General features: G+C 44.4%; 1 protein-coding gene across 1 annotated transcript in view; it reads right to left on the bottom strand.

Annotated features, from left to right (window-relative positions):
• Positions 1-17,776, bottom strand: part of PIK3AP1 (phosphoinositide-3-kinase adaptor protein 1) — a 45,050-nt gene that overhangs the window by 22,551 nt on the left and 4,723 nt on the right. The window contains exons 2-3 of the mRNA XM_074154355.1: positions 16,469-16,885; positions 693-841 (exon numbers count right to left, since the gene is read on the bottom strand). Coding sequence (XP_074010456.1) covers positions 693-841; positions 16,469-16,885 — 566 coding nt within the window. The remainder of the gene's footprint in view (positions 1-692; positions 842-16,468; positions 16,886-17,776) is intronic.

Genomic DNA, 17,776 nt, shown 5'->3' with positions numbered 1-17,776 from the left:
GTCCTGAATGGTTTTCATGAGCATCTTAAAGTTATGAAGTAACTGGGCAGGTGCCTTCTGTTACAGCTTGCACCAGCATAGATACATGCATGTAAGCTGATAAAACTCCAGATTTATCAGCCAGATTTATAAACTGATTAAAGCTAGATTTATAAAATTATTTAGTTTAAATTCTATCAGTCTTTTCCCCTCAAGCAGCACAGCCCCGTTCTGAACAGAAACAAAGGAAGAAACTTAGACTTTTTTGATCTGAGGGGATCTTATACTAAGAAATGCTGTTTCTCAGACAGGAAACCATGGTCCAAGCTCTTCGGAGTCGCTTGCAGGACATGCACCAGAACTGTCATATTAGACTGCATCCCTAATCTCAGCAGAACGGGAGATGGGAAGTCGAGAGTGTGAACCTGCCTCACAGCACGCAGGACAAGCAGCTATGTTAATGAGACTACCTGTCAATAAGTGACACTGCAGCCTAGACAACACTGGGCACTGCATGTTACCAAGCTATTTCTGGGGCGAGGGAACCCAGCTGATGAAACAGAGACACTGAGGACAGTGGGCTGGAGCAGGAAGGTGAAGTAAAGGAATGAGGAACTAATTCCCAGGCCTGTAACGCTGTCCATTACAGAGCAGCATCATGGGTTGCACCAGCCCATAGTAAGAACGGAGCCCAAGGAGTGGACATACAGTACCCCACACCGTATGCGGTCAGGCTGTACCACCAGATGGTCCCCAGTGCTCTTGGATGATCCATGTTCTTCACTCATGGCAAGTCTGTGGGAGTAAACTGGGTTCTTCTCGTCTTCTGTTTCTGTATCAGTCACAGAGTCGCAGCCTGAGTCTAAAATAAAGCATATAGAATCCTGTTAGATCACTCCCCTTTGGTGAAAAATGCTTATCATATACATCCATCCTGAGAAACAGCCAGTGAGGTGGTGCAGTGGAACTTGCTATTCTTCTCAAAGTAACGGTCAAAAAAGGGGATCTAGTTGAATAAAGGGAAACTACAGAGCTTCCTCTTCATTTCCCTAGAGAGTATTGCTAGGAAAAATTCACAAAGATACAGAAGTGCTGAAGTAGCACTGAACATGCTTATGAAACAAACAACAACGCCGCTCTTTGCTGAGATGGATAGTCCCTTCTCATGTTAGATAGGAAAATTAGTATGTCAATAGATTCATCTGACTTCAGCTGCCCTCTGAGTACACCACAGGATGGGCAGCAGCCTTTAGCCTTTCTCTCCTAAAGTAAATGAAGAAAATCAACTTTTCTTTCATCTCTGGATGCTGCTTATGTTGCTCACTCCAACTCCCAAGTTCATTACTGCATTGACATGAGGCAGTAGACTGAAGGGATCCTGTTCCTCCAGCAAGAACTATAAGCTCCTGTATCTATACAAGAGTAGAACTGAAACATACCAGAGCCTTTGCATTGAAGAATAACAGTATTCTACCCAAACAGACCCAAGAGTAGAAGTAAACACATGTAACCCTGCAATCTGTGTGTACAAAACAACATTCTCATTCCTGTTTTCCAGTAACAGCATGGAAGTTGATGGAAGAGCAAACAAACTGCTTATCAGTGGCTCCAAAAAAAAACCTAGCAAGAATTCAAATCGATTGCAGTTCTCCTACCCCTGCCAGGAAATACTTTTCCCAACTAGAGAAAGGAAACAACAAACAATTTTGTATCTACTTAGTCAAAAGCGCTTTCTTATCTAGTTTCTACATCTTGATTCACATGATTCACACCTTTTTTTCCTTTCTCCCAAAACACAGGGTGAAAGTCACTGACTTCCTCTTGTTAGAATAGCAAGAATTCTTAAAACTCTCTCTCTCTCATGGCCAAAATTTTCCAAACCTTGGAAAACTGTGAAACAGCCAAGGATTTACAACAACATTTTGGAAGCTATTTGTTATTTACTATTTACTGTAAACCACATCTGTAAAGAGCAGTACAAATTATTTACTAGTTAAAATCTCAGATTTGGACTGGCAGAACTTTTATATTAGTAAGAAATGTTCTATTTAAGATGCTCAGCCCCGATGAGCAAGACCTAAGCAACTAACCACACTAACCTGCGGAATTCATACAGTGAAGCTGCCAACAGTCCAGGTTTTATTCAGAATCCCCCAACCTCTGGCTACATCAAGGTTTCACAACTCAAGAGAGCCAAAGTTATTAAAGCAGGCTTCTATTAGGAGTTCATGTCCTGTTCCAGTCAGTCAGGAATTTAAATCTAGACTACTTGGTTATTATTATTTTAAAAGACAAACTTAGGATATTTGAAATTGTCATGCACATTTTTTTATTTTTTTTTAATATATTTTCTATACATTTAAGTGGGATTTTATTAGTTATACGAATGCAACATTGCTTTCAGGACACAGGTTTTAAACCACAAAATTTTACCAAATCAATCAGCTGAAATTTTTGTCACAAATAGTGATGCACATATGCTTAGCTTTAAGTATGTGAATGAATCCCCATGGCAAGTAAAGCTACTCGCTTGAGTACAACTTTGAGCGCTGCTTTAATATTTGCTGTAGAAAGAGTAGAGCCAAAAATGCGCAGCCCTGTAAAGTTCAAGTAAGGCATCACCACCACCACCACCATTTCTTAAACAAACCTGGAACAGTACTTATAATTTAGCAAATAGATTTTAATACTGCACCAACACAAACCTGCAGATTTGTCTAGGAAACTACTGTGACACAAAGCTTTGTACTGAAGGGGGTCTTTTGCATTTTCAGACGGTGGTACTAAGCATTACAGAAAATGGATGGAGGTTTTAAATTCCTTAACTCAATATTTTAATTGACACTGCCCATGTCATCAGCTGTAAGAGCCAGACCCCAGTTTCGGGAGCCCTCCTCTTAGGGAAAGGTGGACTTCTCCCACCTGGGAGTGCCAGGCTGCCCAGGAGAAAATAAAGCAGTGGTCCCACATCCTTCCCTTACGTGATAGCTGTCACGTCAGGCGTTTGGCACATGCAGAGCAAGACACCATGTCTTTTGAGGAGGAGAAGAGGCGGCAAACTGTTAGTAGAACAGTCTCTCTGTAATCTCTGTTGGTTATTTCCAATATGACTAAACCAGAAAGACTAAGCTCACTGCAGATAAAAGAGCACCAATGATGACCAAACTGCAGCAAAGCATTAATGATTGTGCAAGATCCCACAAGCTGACACTTGTCAGGATCCTAAGGGCATCATCCCCACCCCAATATGGAACCATTAGTGTGTAATTTATATCTCACGTGCCCGATATACAGTCCATTTCAGAGGAAAATGAAACCTAAACCCGTGAATCTGAGCTACAACATCTACAGTAAGCAAGGGAGCAAGGAGAGAACAAGCCACCCGGCCTATTTGATACTAGAAACAAATTAGCAGATAAAGAATAATGAGCTTTTAAAGAAGTTCTGGCATTGCCCGATCCTGTCTTGCACTTCCGCATTCTCGTAACAGAGTTGACTGCCCGGAGGTCATATGTAAGACCAGAGCTGTTAGGTAATATGGGAAGAAGCAAGCAATGTTAATCAGTAATGGGATTAACAGCTGTCGGAACAGGCACTCGGAGTTTCGGGTATGAATTATTCATCTGGTTTTTCATTCAGAAAATTCTGAAATTGCAAATCACCAGCTTCCCACGTAAGGAGTGGAGTGATGCTACGGTCACCTCGCAGGTTCCAGTCATGTGCTACTGACTCATGAACATGCAAGCACTGGAAGAGGAAACCAGCCCCTTACATTTGATAATATCCATGCTCTAAAGGGACACATTGTTAAGATGAGGCCGCCCACTCACTAAGATAATTGAGCAACGACAACGCATTTGCGTATACAGATTCAACAATTAGATCCCTGTAACAATACCCAGGCCAGAGAGGCCATCGCTGAGGAGATCAACAGACTCATTAGAAAGTTAAGTGAATACCTGAATTGAGCTTCTCCATGAGCAGCTGCTGCAGATGAACACCTCGTGGTTATAAACGGCTCAGCCCTTGACTGAAGGGTGCCTTTCTGTTCCCCTTTAAACGAAGGCCACCTCAGGCCACACTCGACAGGCTACGAAATACTTGTGAGAATAGCAGCAAGGGGAGGAGATGCGGTCCAAGAAACCCAACCACATTTCCCCTTGAAGAACGTGGCCCCCTCCAGGAAGCCTCAGTAGCTGAGCTACAGAGAGTAGCTCCACGCCAGCCCCTCCTGGCCTGGCCTGCCAGGCTACCCGCACGCCTGCCCTGCAGAAACTGGTAAAAACCCAGGGCAAAACGTGGGCACGGCCACACGCTTCACGAGGCATTTAGCAACTTTAGAAACTAGTAGGAAGCAGCCAGTTATTTTGGCCTGTTGCTGTATGGCGCAAGCAGCTCGCTCCGTCATCCATTTCCTCCTGGCTAAGCGGGCGGGCTATCGGCATGGAGCTGACAGCTGTGGTTTCTCAGAAGTCAGCCCTTCACGCCACAGGACACACGAAGGCTGGGAAGGAGTCAGCAGCCTGCCCAGACCACTCTGTCATCCAGATATTCATGCAAATGGCACAATCTAGGCAACAGCTTGTCCCTACAGGTTCTGCATTTGTGGACTAACCCCTCACTGCCATCTGTGAACACTTCCCACTCTGTCCATCGACCAGCTGAGACAACTACCTTTCATAAGGCTGTGGACTTTCATCTCAGTACACCCAGAGCAAGAGGGAAGGCCCTCAAAGAGAGTTCCTGACATCACCTGAAGCTTGTAACTCACTAGCTTCATTTTCCAAGTGCAAACAAGGACATTAAGTCTCCCAGAGCAACTCCAGCTGCATTTATGAAAAGCAGGCAGAGAGTATTGAAAAAGCAGTCAGGGGGTTATCTGTCATCATGCCAACCTCAGAGCCCCTGCTCTACCAAGGAGATACACGCTCAGCAGTGAAACATCTTGGGATAACCCACTTCAAAACTCTGTTCTGCTGTAGCAACATTTCCCCTTTCAACAGTGGAGAGAAGCATGCAGAAAAGCAGCAGGTGAAAAAAAAAAAAAAACCAAACAGGAAAATGTAAGACTTTGTAAAACTGTCCATATAGAACAAATAAAGTATGGGACATCTTCCCCTTCTCTCCAAACCCCTCACCCCAAGCAGCTCATCTACAAGCATAGCACCTGAAAACGGATCACAGAATGGTTTGGGTTGGAAGGGACCTTAAAGATCATCCAGTTCCAACCCCCTGCCATGCATGGGCAGGGACACCTCCCACCAGACCAGGTTGCTCAAAGCCCCATCCAGCCTGGCCTTGAACCCCTCCAGGGATGGGGCAGCCACAGCTTCTCTGGGCAACCTGTTCCAGTGTCTCACCATCTTCCAGGAAAGAACTTCTTCCTAATATCTAATCTAAATCTTCCCTCTCTGTTTAAAACCATTACCCCTCACTTGACTCCCTGATCAAGAGTCCCTCCCCATCTCTCCCGTAGCCCCCTTTAGGTACCAGAAGGGGCTCTAAGGTCTCCCTGGAGCCTTCTCTTCTCCAGACTGAACAACCCCAACTCTCTCAGCCTGTCCTCATAGGAGAAATGCTCCAGCCCTCTGATCATCTTTGTGGGCCGCCTTTGGGCTTGCTCCAACAGGTCCATTTTCAGTTCTACAAAGAAAGCGGTGATGTTTCATTTGTCCTGTAAAGCTGGGAGTTACAATAAACTAGTTCTTATGCTCCACCAAAGAAACAACTTGTATTTTTCTGTGCCAAGTTTTGCTTCAGCCCATGTGTGCATATCCGCTTGTGCACCTCTTAGGTAAGCCGTATTCTTACAAAGAACAAAACCAGGTTATTAAGAGACCTGTTGCCAGGACCAGTGTTTCAGCAAATAGTGAGAAGCCAGAAGCCAGTTTTTACCTTTGCAACCTACTAGGACAATATATATCCATAATACTCAAAAACACACATTACTCCACTGTTTCTTTATAAGGCACATCTCATCCAAACTTCAAAGAACATGTTTCTGTTGTTGTATTTTAGAACTACACACATGGAAGTGAAAGGAGAAAAATGTCTTTGTAGCAGAGTGCAAGAGGCTTTCATGATCTCCATGAAAATTTAACCCAAGTGAGTGACTCCGTTCACTTTTCTTGGTCAGTGTTGCCAAATGCTGCTTCCAAGTTGGTTTTTTTTTTTTGTTTTGTTTTGTTTTTTTTTTAATTTTATCTTTGAAATGAAAAGGATTTTGAGAAAGCTGAGTCACCAAAAGTTGTTGACAATGCCAAGGGCAACTCCATGTCACTGTTACAAATACTGGAAGGTAGGGATGAGAAAGTGGCCAATAAATACCATACTTGGGTTGCAGGAACAGGAAACAGCACGTAGTTCTGAGAACAGTGACATTAAGAAAGGAAAGTCTGAAAAGCCACGAGACTGGAGAGGACACAGAAGAGAAAGCAAAAAGAAAAAATATGAAAAAATACCAGACACTAGGAAAGAGTGGTAGAATAAAAACCTCAAGCAGATGCAAAATTGGCAGAGAACAGGAAGGTAACCCACAGGATCAAAGGTACCTTCTGTGGGAATATTCCAGTTTAGGGACAAATGTCACCAGTAACTTCCAGTTGGCTGCTTGGGCTGGGCTCAGTTTTTCATTATTCCTGGCACTTATTATTTATGTCAGATGAAAAACAGGACTGAGGAGGCAAAGTCAGCTGCGAAGCAACCGTAATCAGACTGATGTGTATAACCATCACACCTCACAGGACATTTCCTGATGTGCAGAAGTGTGGGCAGGAATCCCAGATGGGAATTCCTTCCTGCATGAGCAACAGATGGAAATGGGAACTGGATTAACATGCCAATGGAATTCCTGTCACGGATACAGTGGTCTGTAATGCTGCAGGTTGCATGAAGGCACCATCCACCAAGATCTAAGCACAGGGAAGTTTCACAGAAGCTCACCAATTTCCCCAACACTCAGTAATCCTATCATAGATTAAAGAGGAAATTCCAATTTATGGCCTCCTGCAAAACTCTTTCAAACTCACAGCTTTTGTTCATTCACAAGCAGCCCTGAGCTGAGAGCAAGACCTTTAATGTAAAGAACTGGATGCACCAGAGATAACGGTGACTTTACAGCTGCAACATGCAAGACCCAGGGAAAGCACACAGTCTGAATCCAGCATGGGTTTTTCTCCATCCCCAGTAACAGACAGATGTTCCCCAAACACAGACCCCTCAAAATATTGTTCTGAGATTGTGCTGAATTCTGCTCTTAGAAACCTCATTAGACGACCATGCACAGTCCTGGAGAAGAAATGTCTTCTTCCATTACCTAATAAAGCATGTGAGTACCAACACTGCCCCTACAGTGCTGTTACTCGTCCAGAAAAGACTTTGTTTCAGCCTAAACACATGCCTCACTCCAGAGAGTTAACCTGGCTTAGTGAGTCTGCTGAGCTGCAAAAAATAAAAAAAAGTTAAAAAAAATAAATCTGTGCGTTCACCTGGGGGCAGATGTTCACAACAGAAAGAGCTGTGCCAGCTTAAAATACAACTGCACCCATCACAGCCCTCTTTCCCCTTCCTGTTTCCCCTTCTTGTCTTTATTTTCACCAGAGGTTATGGCCCCACACAGCAGAACCAGCGGAAAAGAGCACGTGTTTGGCTGCGTCAGTGAGACACGGGACCAGGATCTCTGCTTCAGCAGCTGACAACGGGGGCAGAAGCTAAAGCTGCCAGTCCCTGGACTTCAGGACCAGGAGGAACATCTATACATTTCACTCATACCTACTACAAAGACAGTAGCTGCCAGCTCAGGGGTGAAATGCAGAGTCCACTTCATAACACAGAGATAACATAGTTTATCTGACCATGTCTAGAGCGTACTACAAATCCAAAGTGTATTTAGTTTGGAGTTCTTTCACTAAGGTTCAAGCAAATATGTACCACACTATGCCTGCCTCAAGCTAAAATCATGCCTGGCTATTATGGTTCAGAAGCTGCATGCCAACTCAATTCTTCGAGCTCTCAGTTAGCCTGAGGGTCTCAAAGGCCGAGCGGTCAATTTGTGACTGGATTAAGCGTATAAACCTAAAGAATTAGCCGGGGCGCACAGGAACAGGCCAGAGATGAGAAAGAGCTGCTGAGGAAGACACAGGGTTCTGGCCACGCAGACAACAGACACCGTGTACGTGACTAAAATGTGAAGAAAGAGGGGCTGGAATAGTTCACTTCAACCACCTGGTGCCAGAAGGAGACAACACACACTGAAAAAGGTTGTGCGTGGCTGATGATTTCTGAGGGTGCCGAGAATCACATTACAACCATCACTGATTCGAGTTTTCCTGAGCAACCACATGCAAGAAACATGAATATCCAACTCGGTGATGAATTATCTCTTCTCTTGCAGTATCTCCTTGCTTCAATTTAAGCACAAAGCATAACACTTCCATGACAGAAAAGACTGCCCACGCAAAAGCTCACAAAGCTGGAAATCCACCTAAGAGAGCTGAGTAGCAGCTTTGGAAACATCCCAGGAGATCACTATTTGACTGAAGGTATGGTTCTACAAGCGGCTTCAGTAGATCTAAGACCACATTACTACTGAAAGGGCAGTCCTGCCCTCCCTCTCCTTGAAATAGTCTCTCTCGGAATACAACCCTTGCAGTCCAGTGCCACATTAGATCGTCCAGCCAGATGAAAGTTGGAGGACAAGGAACACTACTCTTTTGCTAAGGTCAGCTTTTGCCACAGATGAAACTTCCCCTTGGGAAACTCAAGATCCACTTGTTATTCTCAAGTCACTTTTGAAAAACGTGTCGAGAGTTTTCTGTGGTAATAACAAACAGCCATGAAAATCCTGCAAAAATGCATCCCTAGAAACAAAACAACTGTCCAAGTATGCACAACAAAGGTCTTTGCAACAACACGGAGTCTGCCCCACACATCTCTTCAGACCTGCTCTGTAAAGCATCTTTGGTTCGGCCACACAATTTTGCAAAGATTTTACAGAAATGACATCAGCTGTTCCAAACTTGGAAGAAGCCATCAGGGATGGTCACTGGGCTCTTATTTTAAGGAGGTGGTTTAAAGCCTTGTAGCTGGCATTGATAGATACTTCGAATCAGGCTTAGTCACTATCTTAAAGGAACCCGTGGGGCGATTATCAGAACTACAAGCTACAGGAAACATGATTAGTATTTGCCATGTACATGAAGTCTATTATAGCCCGATGGTTCCTAATCACACCAGTTTCTGTACTTTACTAGTTCCGGGCTATCATTTCATTGTCTAGAAAGCCAGTGTGCACCTCTGCTAGCACTGCTTGAATCTCACACTGTCATGGAAGACAAGCTGTGAAGTATTGCTTTTAAGGTGCATAAACTGGAACTTCATGAAGCACCTTGACGACAAACAATGCATCCACCCTGCAGCTGGGAAGACTATTTCAACTGCTTGATCCCATTTGCTACAGATGGATAAGGACATTTGTGCATTTCTCTCGATATCACTTGGGGGCTTAGTTAAGGTTTCTCTGATTGCTTTAACCAGCTCTCTGAAGTCTCTGCATTTCCAGCATCATTTATAACCATGCAAGCATCTGCAAGGAAGGGCATGCTACCAGTATGTTCTCTCAACCTTAACTCCTGTGCAAGAGCATCAGAGTTTCCTCTCCTTGCCGGGCAGTGAGAACCAGCCAGGCTGCAGAGCTCCCATGAACGAAGCAGACTCATTGCACCCAGAGGGCTGACTAATACCTCACCCGTTCCTCTTCAAAGGGCAGGGTCAAAGAAGCATATCTTCTATTTCAGCTCAATATAACAGAGAAAAATACAGTTTTAAGAATTCACTGAATTTTGCCCCTTCAAAGGGGGGGAAGGAGCAAGGGAGGGAGGGAGGACTGCAACACAGCAGATAATTGTTCTACCTCATGTCTTCACGACCACTCCAATAAACCGGCAAAAATAAAAGCAGGATGTAATTCTTTGAGATAGGACTACTCAGAACGTATTCCTCCACAGAGCACTGAGAGCCAGAAGTAAACACCAAGTGGTCCCCAGCTTCACATTTCCCTGTCCCTTTAGGTCTGTACATCGATTCCCGTCCCTTCCCACCTCCTTTATTGTACTTCTGATATCCAAACAGACTCTGAAGGTGCAAGTAGAAATCACGAACTTGGCCCAGGCATCCACACCCAATCTGCAGTTTCTAGAACCTCGTAAGGGCCAAAATGGATCTCGCAGAGAATGGCAATTGCACGCATGGGACTGGAAACTCTTCAGGAACATTGTGAGGACATGGGACCACAGTATGAGGGCTTGAAGACATCAGCTGGTGAGGAAAATACACTGCTAGGATCTTATCTAGGATCTCATACAGACAAGTACAGAGACTCCAGCGGGACTAGAGGAACACCACAGTAAGTTAAATCTGCATGAACTGGGGTCTGCTCACAAGCTGAAGACTCAGAGATACAGTGCCAGCTCTCTAGCAATACAACTGGTCCCAAAGCACCATTTTTGTAAGGCCAAAGATTACACAGATGCTTCACAGATACATTGGTCTGACACAGCTTCATGATCCTTCTCTAAGAAGATGAGCAGGGGTGTCAAATTAACTCACAGAACTCTTTTTGGCTGCTTTATTTCCAGGATTTATCCTCGGGGGGGGAGGGGAGGGGGGGCACAACCTTCCTATTAAGTACTTGGCCATGTCATGCCTTTTCCTGGCAGGATTACTTTCTGGACCCAATGATCCTCAATGACCACGCTTTATGAAATTTAACAAGTAGCACAGGGAAGAGCTGCTCAATCCAGGTTTTGTTCTGCATCCACATGCAACAGCAAACTCCACAGGCACCGGAAATCACACCACAGCACATTCCTTGTAGGAACATGTTCCCACGCAGGACAGAATGGACCTGTGGGGAGGAAAGTTGCAGTTCCCAGTTTATGGCATCCCCTTCACTATTGCCTCACCTGCAAGTCTCAGGCTGACAGAGAGGTCCTGACTGAAGTGCTACCTGCCAGAAACAGACACAGCACAATAGATAACGTAGCTGCTACTGTCTTAGGAATAGTTACCAATGTCACTGTAGAGTACAAAGCACCCACACCTCAATGAATTGTTGTAGTAGGCACCTGAGATAAGATCACCACTGTCCTATGCTAAAGTGTGCAGCTCTGTTATTGTCTGGTGGCTTTTGTGGTTTCTAGTGAAAAGTTGCCCATAAAAGTATTAAATGTGATTTAACATATTTTTAAGAGAGGGGGGAAAGAAAAGAGAGAGTTTTCATATTTATCCACAAAAGCCACAGACTATTCTTATAGGTTATGGTATTTGCTTTGTCATTCCTCAGGGTATCTCCAGTGTAAGGGTAACATACCAGAGAACACTGGATTTCACTTTGCTTGTGTCCTGAAACAGTTACACAGTAAAGCAGATCATAAGTGCATCAAGGGCTAACACAGAGCTTGTCTGAACAATCAAATGGAAAACCTACTGGCCAATGAGCTACTCCACAAAAAGCCTGCCTTTTTGCAGAAATCTCGAGATACATAAATAGTATGTCTCATGTCTGAACACCCAAATCATTTATTATTAACCCCCAAAGTAACAGGAGAGCAGCTCCTGCCAAACTTAAAAATTCATTGTGAATTTAAGGCTCTATCCCTAAATGGCAGCAATGAGCAAAAGTTAGCAATCAAATAATTACAGAAGTGTGAGGCGGAAGGGAATCTCCCATGTGCTACCACTTCATCCCCCTGGGTTCAGACACACTTGAGTACATGTTATGCATCTATCAAACCTGACCTCAAACTCACAGCAGCCTATTCCAAGGTTACTTTATCTCTACAGCTTGAATCCAGCACAGGGCCACGAAGATAATTAAGGGAACACAGCATCTTTCATACAAAGAGAAGCCGCAAGAGCTGGAACTCCTCAGCCTGAAGAAAAGAAGAGTTGGAGATATCCTATCAATATTTACCTGATGGGAAGGAATGAAAAAGAGGGAGTCAGACTCTTCTCCATACTGTCCACTGACAGGACAAGAGGCAATGGGCATAAACACATGAAATTCTACCTGAAGACAAGAAAACACTTGGTTATTCTGAGGGTGGTCAAAGACTGGAACAGGTTGCTCCAAGAGGTTGCGAAGTCTCCACCTGCAGAGACATTCAAAACCTGACTGGACGTGGTCTTGGACATGCTTTACCTGGCCATGCTTGAGTAGGGAGCTTGGACTAGATGATCTCAAGAGGTCCCTTCCAACCTGAATGATTCTGTGATACGCTCTCAAGTTTCATTCGTGGTTTCACCAGCGCAACAGAAGAAAGCCAGGAAGTTAACTCAATTCCTTGATGTGTACAGGAGGGAGAATTATAACAGCTTATGTTGTTTCTGTTATGCTATTTCTCTCCTAACAAAAGCTCACTGCCTTGGTCTCTGGTATCTCTCAATGAGCCCCTCATTAGGTGGAGTAACTTCCCAGCTCTTCGTCATCTACGCAGCTCCAGCACAATTCTCATTTTCCTTCTAACTGCCCACTATCCTCCATATTCACTACGTACTTCCTTACAACCACTTCTGACCCTCTTATTTTATATGAAGTTTGCTCGTACTGATCTTTTGTTCTTGTCCATTTCGTTGCACAAGAGCTCTGCTCAGCCAAGGCTGCACTTGGCCTTCAACAGCACGGTTCAGAGCTGCCGTTTCATTCAGTTATCACCTTAACCATCTCAGCAGATGTCAACTTCCCTGGGTTTTTCCCTGCAAGAGTTTGCTTGGGTACAGAAAGTTCAAAGCCACTGATTAATTAGCAAACGCCTTGGAAAAAATGAACATTTAAAGCAGGAAATTTGAAAATTTTCACAACAACACAGGTAGGAGCTGAAATAAACTGGAGAAGTTGAAATGTGCGTAATACAAAACAGACGTCAACTGAGCTTTGAGAACACAGGAGGAAAAGAAAGGTCACAGATTCCCAGCTGCCCAGAGCACCCAGCACAGCACTGTATGGTATCACAAGCCAGATGAGGACTTAAGTAACAGGCTGGTCACTGCTGGTGACCCTGGCTGGTGACTATACCCTGCCAGACCTGAGCTGGCTTGTACAGTGCCACCCTGAGCATTTCCACGTCCTCAGCAGTTATAGCACAGCCTGAAAAACTTCCTCACAGCAGGAGTGCGTGCAAATGGAAACCTTCACACCCTCTGTAGTTTGCCAGGATTGAGAAATTGTAGAAGTAAAAATGTCCCATCTACAAGAGAGCAAGAGTCAGCGTCAGCACATGGTTCTCAACAAGGCTAGATGAGTGCTTCCTCATTTCTGAATTTGTACTAAACTAATAAAAATTAAAATAACTTTAAGCGTGTGATGTCTGGGGGTGTCATGTTCCCATGATGCACTAAACAAACCACAGCCTCACAGCTGCGCTAGAGGCAAGAGCACAGCCTGAGCAGGGCCAGCGTGCAGGCTCTGGAGAGGTATTTGTCCTCACCGTGTCTTGTGTCATATGCTCCACCAGCTCGGGATTCAACTATCAGGAAGCTGAAGCTTGGTCATTTTTGCCTCAGGGTTAGTGCTGACACTGCTGTTAAAAATACTGGTGAACATGTGGGGAGAGAAGTACTTCCCAGAGGAAGACACCCAGAGAAATAGTCTCAAATATGGTCATAAAATTTCTCTAAGTGCTGTAGGAATTGAGGACTGCCCCACTCAGGAAAATTTCAGTCTGCTGTAGCGAATGGACTTAGGAGCTCTTAGAAGGTCTCAGTTAACTTCAAAGCCTTCATCTAAAATCCCAACGATGAAGTCCTGGGAGCAGAGCACAGGCTGTGTTTCCCTGTGGGAGAGGTCTGCTGTCACAAACACTGTCACTTTAAGTCTGGGGTTGGTTGCAACCAAACTATAAGGCAGATGCTATTTCTTTTTATTACCAACCAAGAAGAAAGTTTTCACAGTTTCACCCAAAAAGGGAACTGTGTACACCTGGGGTTGTCTTCTCTTCAGAGGAAGACATCAGAACATTTGCATTTGAGGCCATTCACAAAACTTGGTCTGGAGAGTCACACCATGGAAGAGGTCACTTAGTAATTTTTTTTCCCCACACAGAGATAGGATCTTATACATTCATCCAAATGCTTGTGAAACCAGCCAGTCTTAAGTAGGTTCTTCCTTCACATCATTCAGTGACAGCCAAGGGCTTGCCTTGGAAACTGCTCTGAAGAGACAGCCTGACATGACCCAACTCTCGCATGCAGCTGACAGCTCACATCAGGTAGGCCTCCCGTAATAGTAAAAGAAGTCCAGAAATTCTCAACTTTTGTGTACCAAACCATTTGGAAAATGCTACAGCAGACTCCATAGCACGCCCTCTGTAGTTTGCTCCACAGCAAATTAGTTCATTTTTATCTCCTTGTTTCTCTCAGTCAAATATTTTCTAGATATTCTGAAGTCAGTTTGAGACCACTGTATGGTTGTTTGAGTCAGAAAAGAGAAAATAAGCTGGGGTTTGGTTTTCTTTTAATGTAGAAACAACAAAAATCCAAAGCACAACCTCCCTTTCAAAACACCACTTACATAAAGCTAAAGCACAGTTTTTTTTCAGCACATGCTAACTTTCAGCACAGATTACGCCTCCGGAGAAGGACTCTGCATCCAACTGTGAAAAGTCAGACTGTAGAGCCTTACCCCAAAGAACTTGTGCCGTAAGATGTACACCAGCCAGCCCTCTAAACAGCCAGGCACGCAAGACGTACTTCCCCAGATGCTCAGACGGGCAGCATAGAAGGAAGACTCACCTCTTCCCCCTTCCAGGGTGTGCTCTGAGAAGTGCTGGGAATATCCAGCCCCCAGGTCCCCCCTGGCAGAGCCCCCAACATGCCAAGGGGCAGCCAGATGTACACAGAGAGAGCTACCTCACCTATGGGGAACCACTTGCTGAAGCGGAGGAAGAGAGTCAGGTCAGCTTAACACAATTTATTGACTGCATCCGACATCAAAGAGAGTGGAGGCTGCTCTTTAGTTGACCAGACTCTGCATTCAGCACATCGCTGCCAACAGATATGCTTTCCCAGCATTAAAATCAGGTTTTGGGTGCTTAGCTTTGACAAACACAGCTTCTCTATAGAGAGAGAAGCAACTAATCCAGAGTGGTTTCTAGCTGATCTATTCCCACAGCCGGCCCCTTCCCTTCACCTCAAATTCCCTTTGATTTTTAACACGCCCGAAACAAGGAAGATGGGTGAAAGCCTCTCACTGGTATGGATCCACTTGGCTACGTGAAACCTCCCACTAAACCCAGTCCATCTAATGAAGGACAGAGATATGTACGCTTCCCGCTCCACCCGCAGCCCAGGAAGCAAGAGTCCTTCTTCTGCCCCGTGGTCAGAAAAGACTGTTGAGAGTTGGCTCCGGGAAGAGATTTCAGCATCAACATCCCTTTATAGTCTCACACACTCTTCAGCTACACTAGAATTTACTCCTGCTCTGGCCTAAAATAACTCTGACAGTCCTTGGACATGTTAAGTAAAACCATTAACGCTAGTAATTCGCGGAGATGTTGTTTAAACCTCCCAAGCTTTGAATAGTGTATCTAAAAAATCAATAAAATATTGGTGCTGTGCTCTAGACCCAAGTTTGCAGGAAAACAGTAACTAAATGTTTACTTTTGCCAGAAAGTGTCAAAAAAGTTAATTGAATCTCTGGTCAGTTCTATTTTTCAGAGTAAAAAGCTCGGCCATTGTTTTGTCTTCTTCCAGGCTGAAAGCAAAGGAGACAGACCACGTTATCCCTCGGTTATCCCTTGGGAAACTAAGATATTTTAGGGATGTTTGAAAGGGAGACGCAAATTTCTGTTTAGGCAGATTTTCACAAGGTACTAGGAAACATCTGTTGTGACCTGGATACCCGAGAATGGCGCCTTCAGCACAATCTCCGAGTCATCTTTTTTTGGGAGGACTGTTTTGGCCAAGATCAACATTTATTTTTATTGTGATAAATTTGTCATCACAATTATTGCCATTGTTATCCTGGCATAAAACACCTTTATGTGCACAACATCAGACACACTAGAAGACTGCACTGCCTCATTTACGCCACTAAATACGCATAAATCTTAATCCAAGATGCAACCACAGGACTCCAATCCTGCAAAGGCTGACAAAGAACAGTGTAACACTGTATGGCAGTGTCATAAAAGTATCCTGACCACCACGACTCCCTGGAGTTCTTTACATTCATTTCAACAGAAACTATGAGAAAGGAGCACAACACACTCCTCTGGAGCTTAGGAACGTTCAGACTGGTAACCTCTCCTGAATGAGATCAGGCATAGAGAAATTGGCTTGCAAAACTTCCTAGCTTACAAAGGTTGTGCAATTTACTTTAGCTTTCTATTTCAGTAAAACATGTTACCAGTGCTAAAATATGGATGAACAATATCACGTATCTCCCTCCTCCAACCCCTGACCAGGAAGCGCAACTCCTCAGCTACTATCTTACCTTCTGAAATAGCCTTCTTGACAGCTGCAAGATAAGCACCGGGTTCGTCATCATTTGTGAGTTCTTGCCACTGAGACCAGTCCTTGAAAAAGGTCAAATAATCATCACAGTCCGTGACACCGCAGAACAGCTTGACGACTTTGTACGGGGGCCATAAAGCTTCCTGAAGGCTCTCCAGGACAGAAGGGAGATAAAAACTCTGCACCAGCTCAGCAGATAGCAAAAGGATGATGCTCCGACTTCTGTTGAACAAGTCCAGCTCCTGGTGGGAGATGGCAGACTCGCCTTCCAGCTGGTAGCTCAGAATCCGATGCTTTCGAATGTGCCGAGTAAAGAGGAAGAGGTTCTGGAGGTACTGACACCATTCCGTGGCGTCACTCGCATACACAATCAGCACATCGTATCCTCCAGGGGCTCCTGTACAGGTGCAAGATGATCACAGGGAGGAGGATTAAATTCAAAGCAAGAACTGACCCACAGTTTTTCTGCAAAAAAACCCATGGGGTTGTCCCTATAATTCATGTCTGAAGCTCCAAAGCACTTCAAAACAGCAGCATATACATTCAAAGTGAGGTATTCACAGCCACAAAGCAATTCTAAGGGGGGCTGCACTCCTACTTGCATTTACCCCACTAAAATTTAAGTATTTTTTTCATTCTCAAAAATCTTCCTATAAAGAAGGGGATTTCCTATGTAGTTTCAAGTGAAACAAACCACATGTGGAGATTTACAGATTTAAAGCATGTCGATAGCAAAAAAAAAAAAAAAACCACCCACAAAAACCCGACCTCCAAAACAAACTAGCTTGAAAAGGGGAGTTCATCTTTGCGTGTGAAGTGAAATCATTTGAGGCAACTACAGGGCCTCTGCAACACAACTGCAGACCGTTACATGCTCAAGCGGAATATACACCAAGCACAGCACACCTAAAATAAGTAAGGCCTTTATTTAAATGAGGTCCCACAATGCTTACAGGAAGTCACTAGAGCTTCCATGGTGGTAGATATTTGCTCTCATTGCAGCAGAAAGCAAACTGCTTGCAAAAAATTGCGTGCAACCGAAGGGTACACCAGCCCCAGTGCTCGCGGCACAGTGGTTCTATCATTCAGGCTTCTAACACGAGCTTGCAAAGAGTCTGAGTCCTTCCCCAGAACTGGCACACAAAGGTTTCCCAACCATTTTGGCATCACCAACACTCTCTTCAGAGGGAAAGAACTGGTGGTGGGCATAACACAGCCCAAAACACGCTCACCAAAGTGGACTTCTTCCCTAATTCTCTAGAGATAACTCCTTCCTACACACTCCTGC

The sequence above is a fragment of the Numenius arquata genome, chromosome 10 (genome assembly GCF_964106895.1).
Source record: "Numenius arquata chromosome 10, bNumArq3.hap1.1, whole genome shotgun sequence".
Taxonomy (NCBI): Eukaryota; Metazoa; Chordata; class Aves; order Charadriiformes; family Scolopacidae; genus Numenius; species Numenius arquata.
The sequence above is the reverse complement of the archived record's forward strand: the minus strand, read 5'-3'. Positions and strand labels throughout refer to the sequence as shown.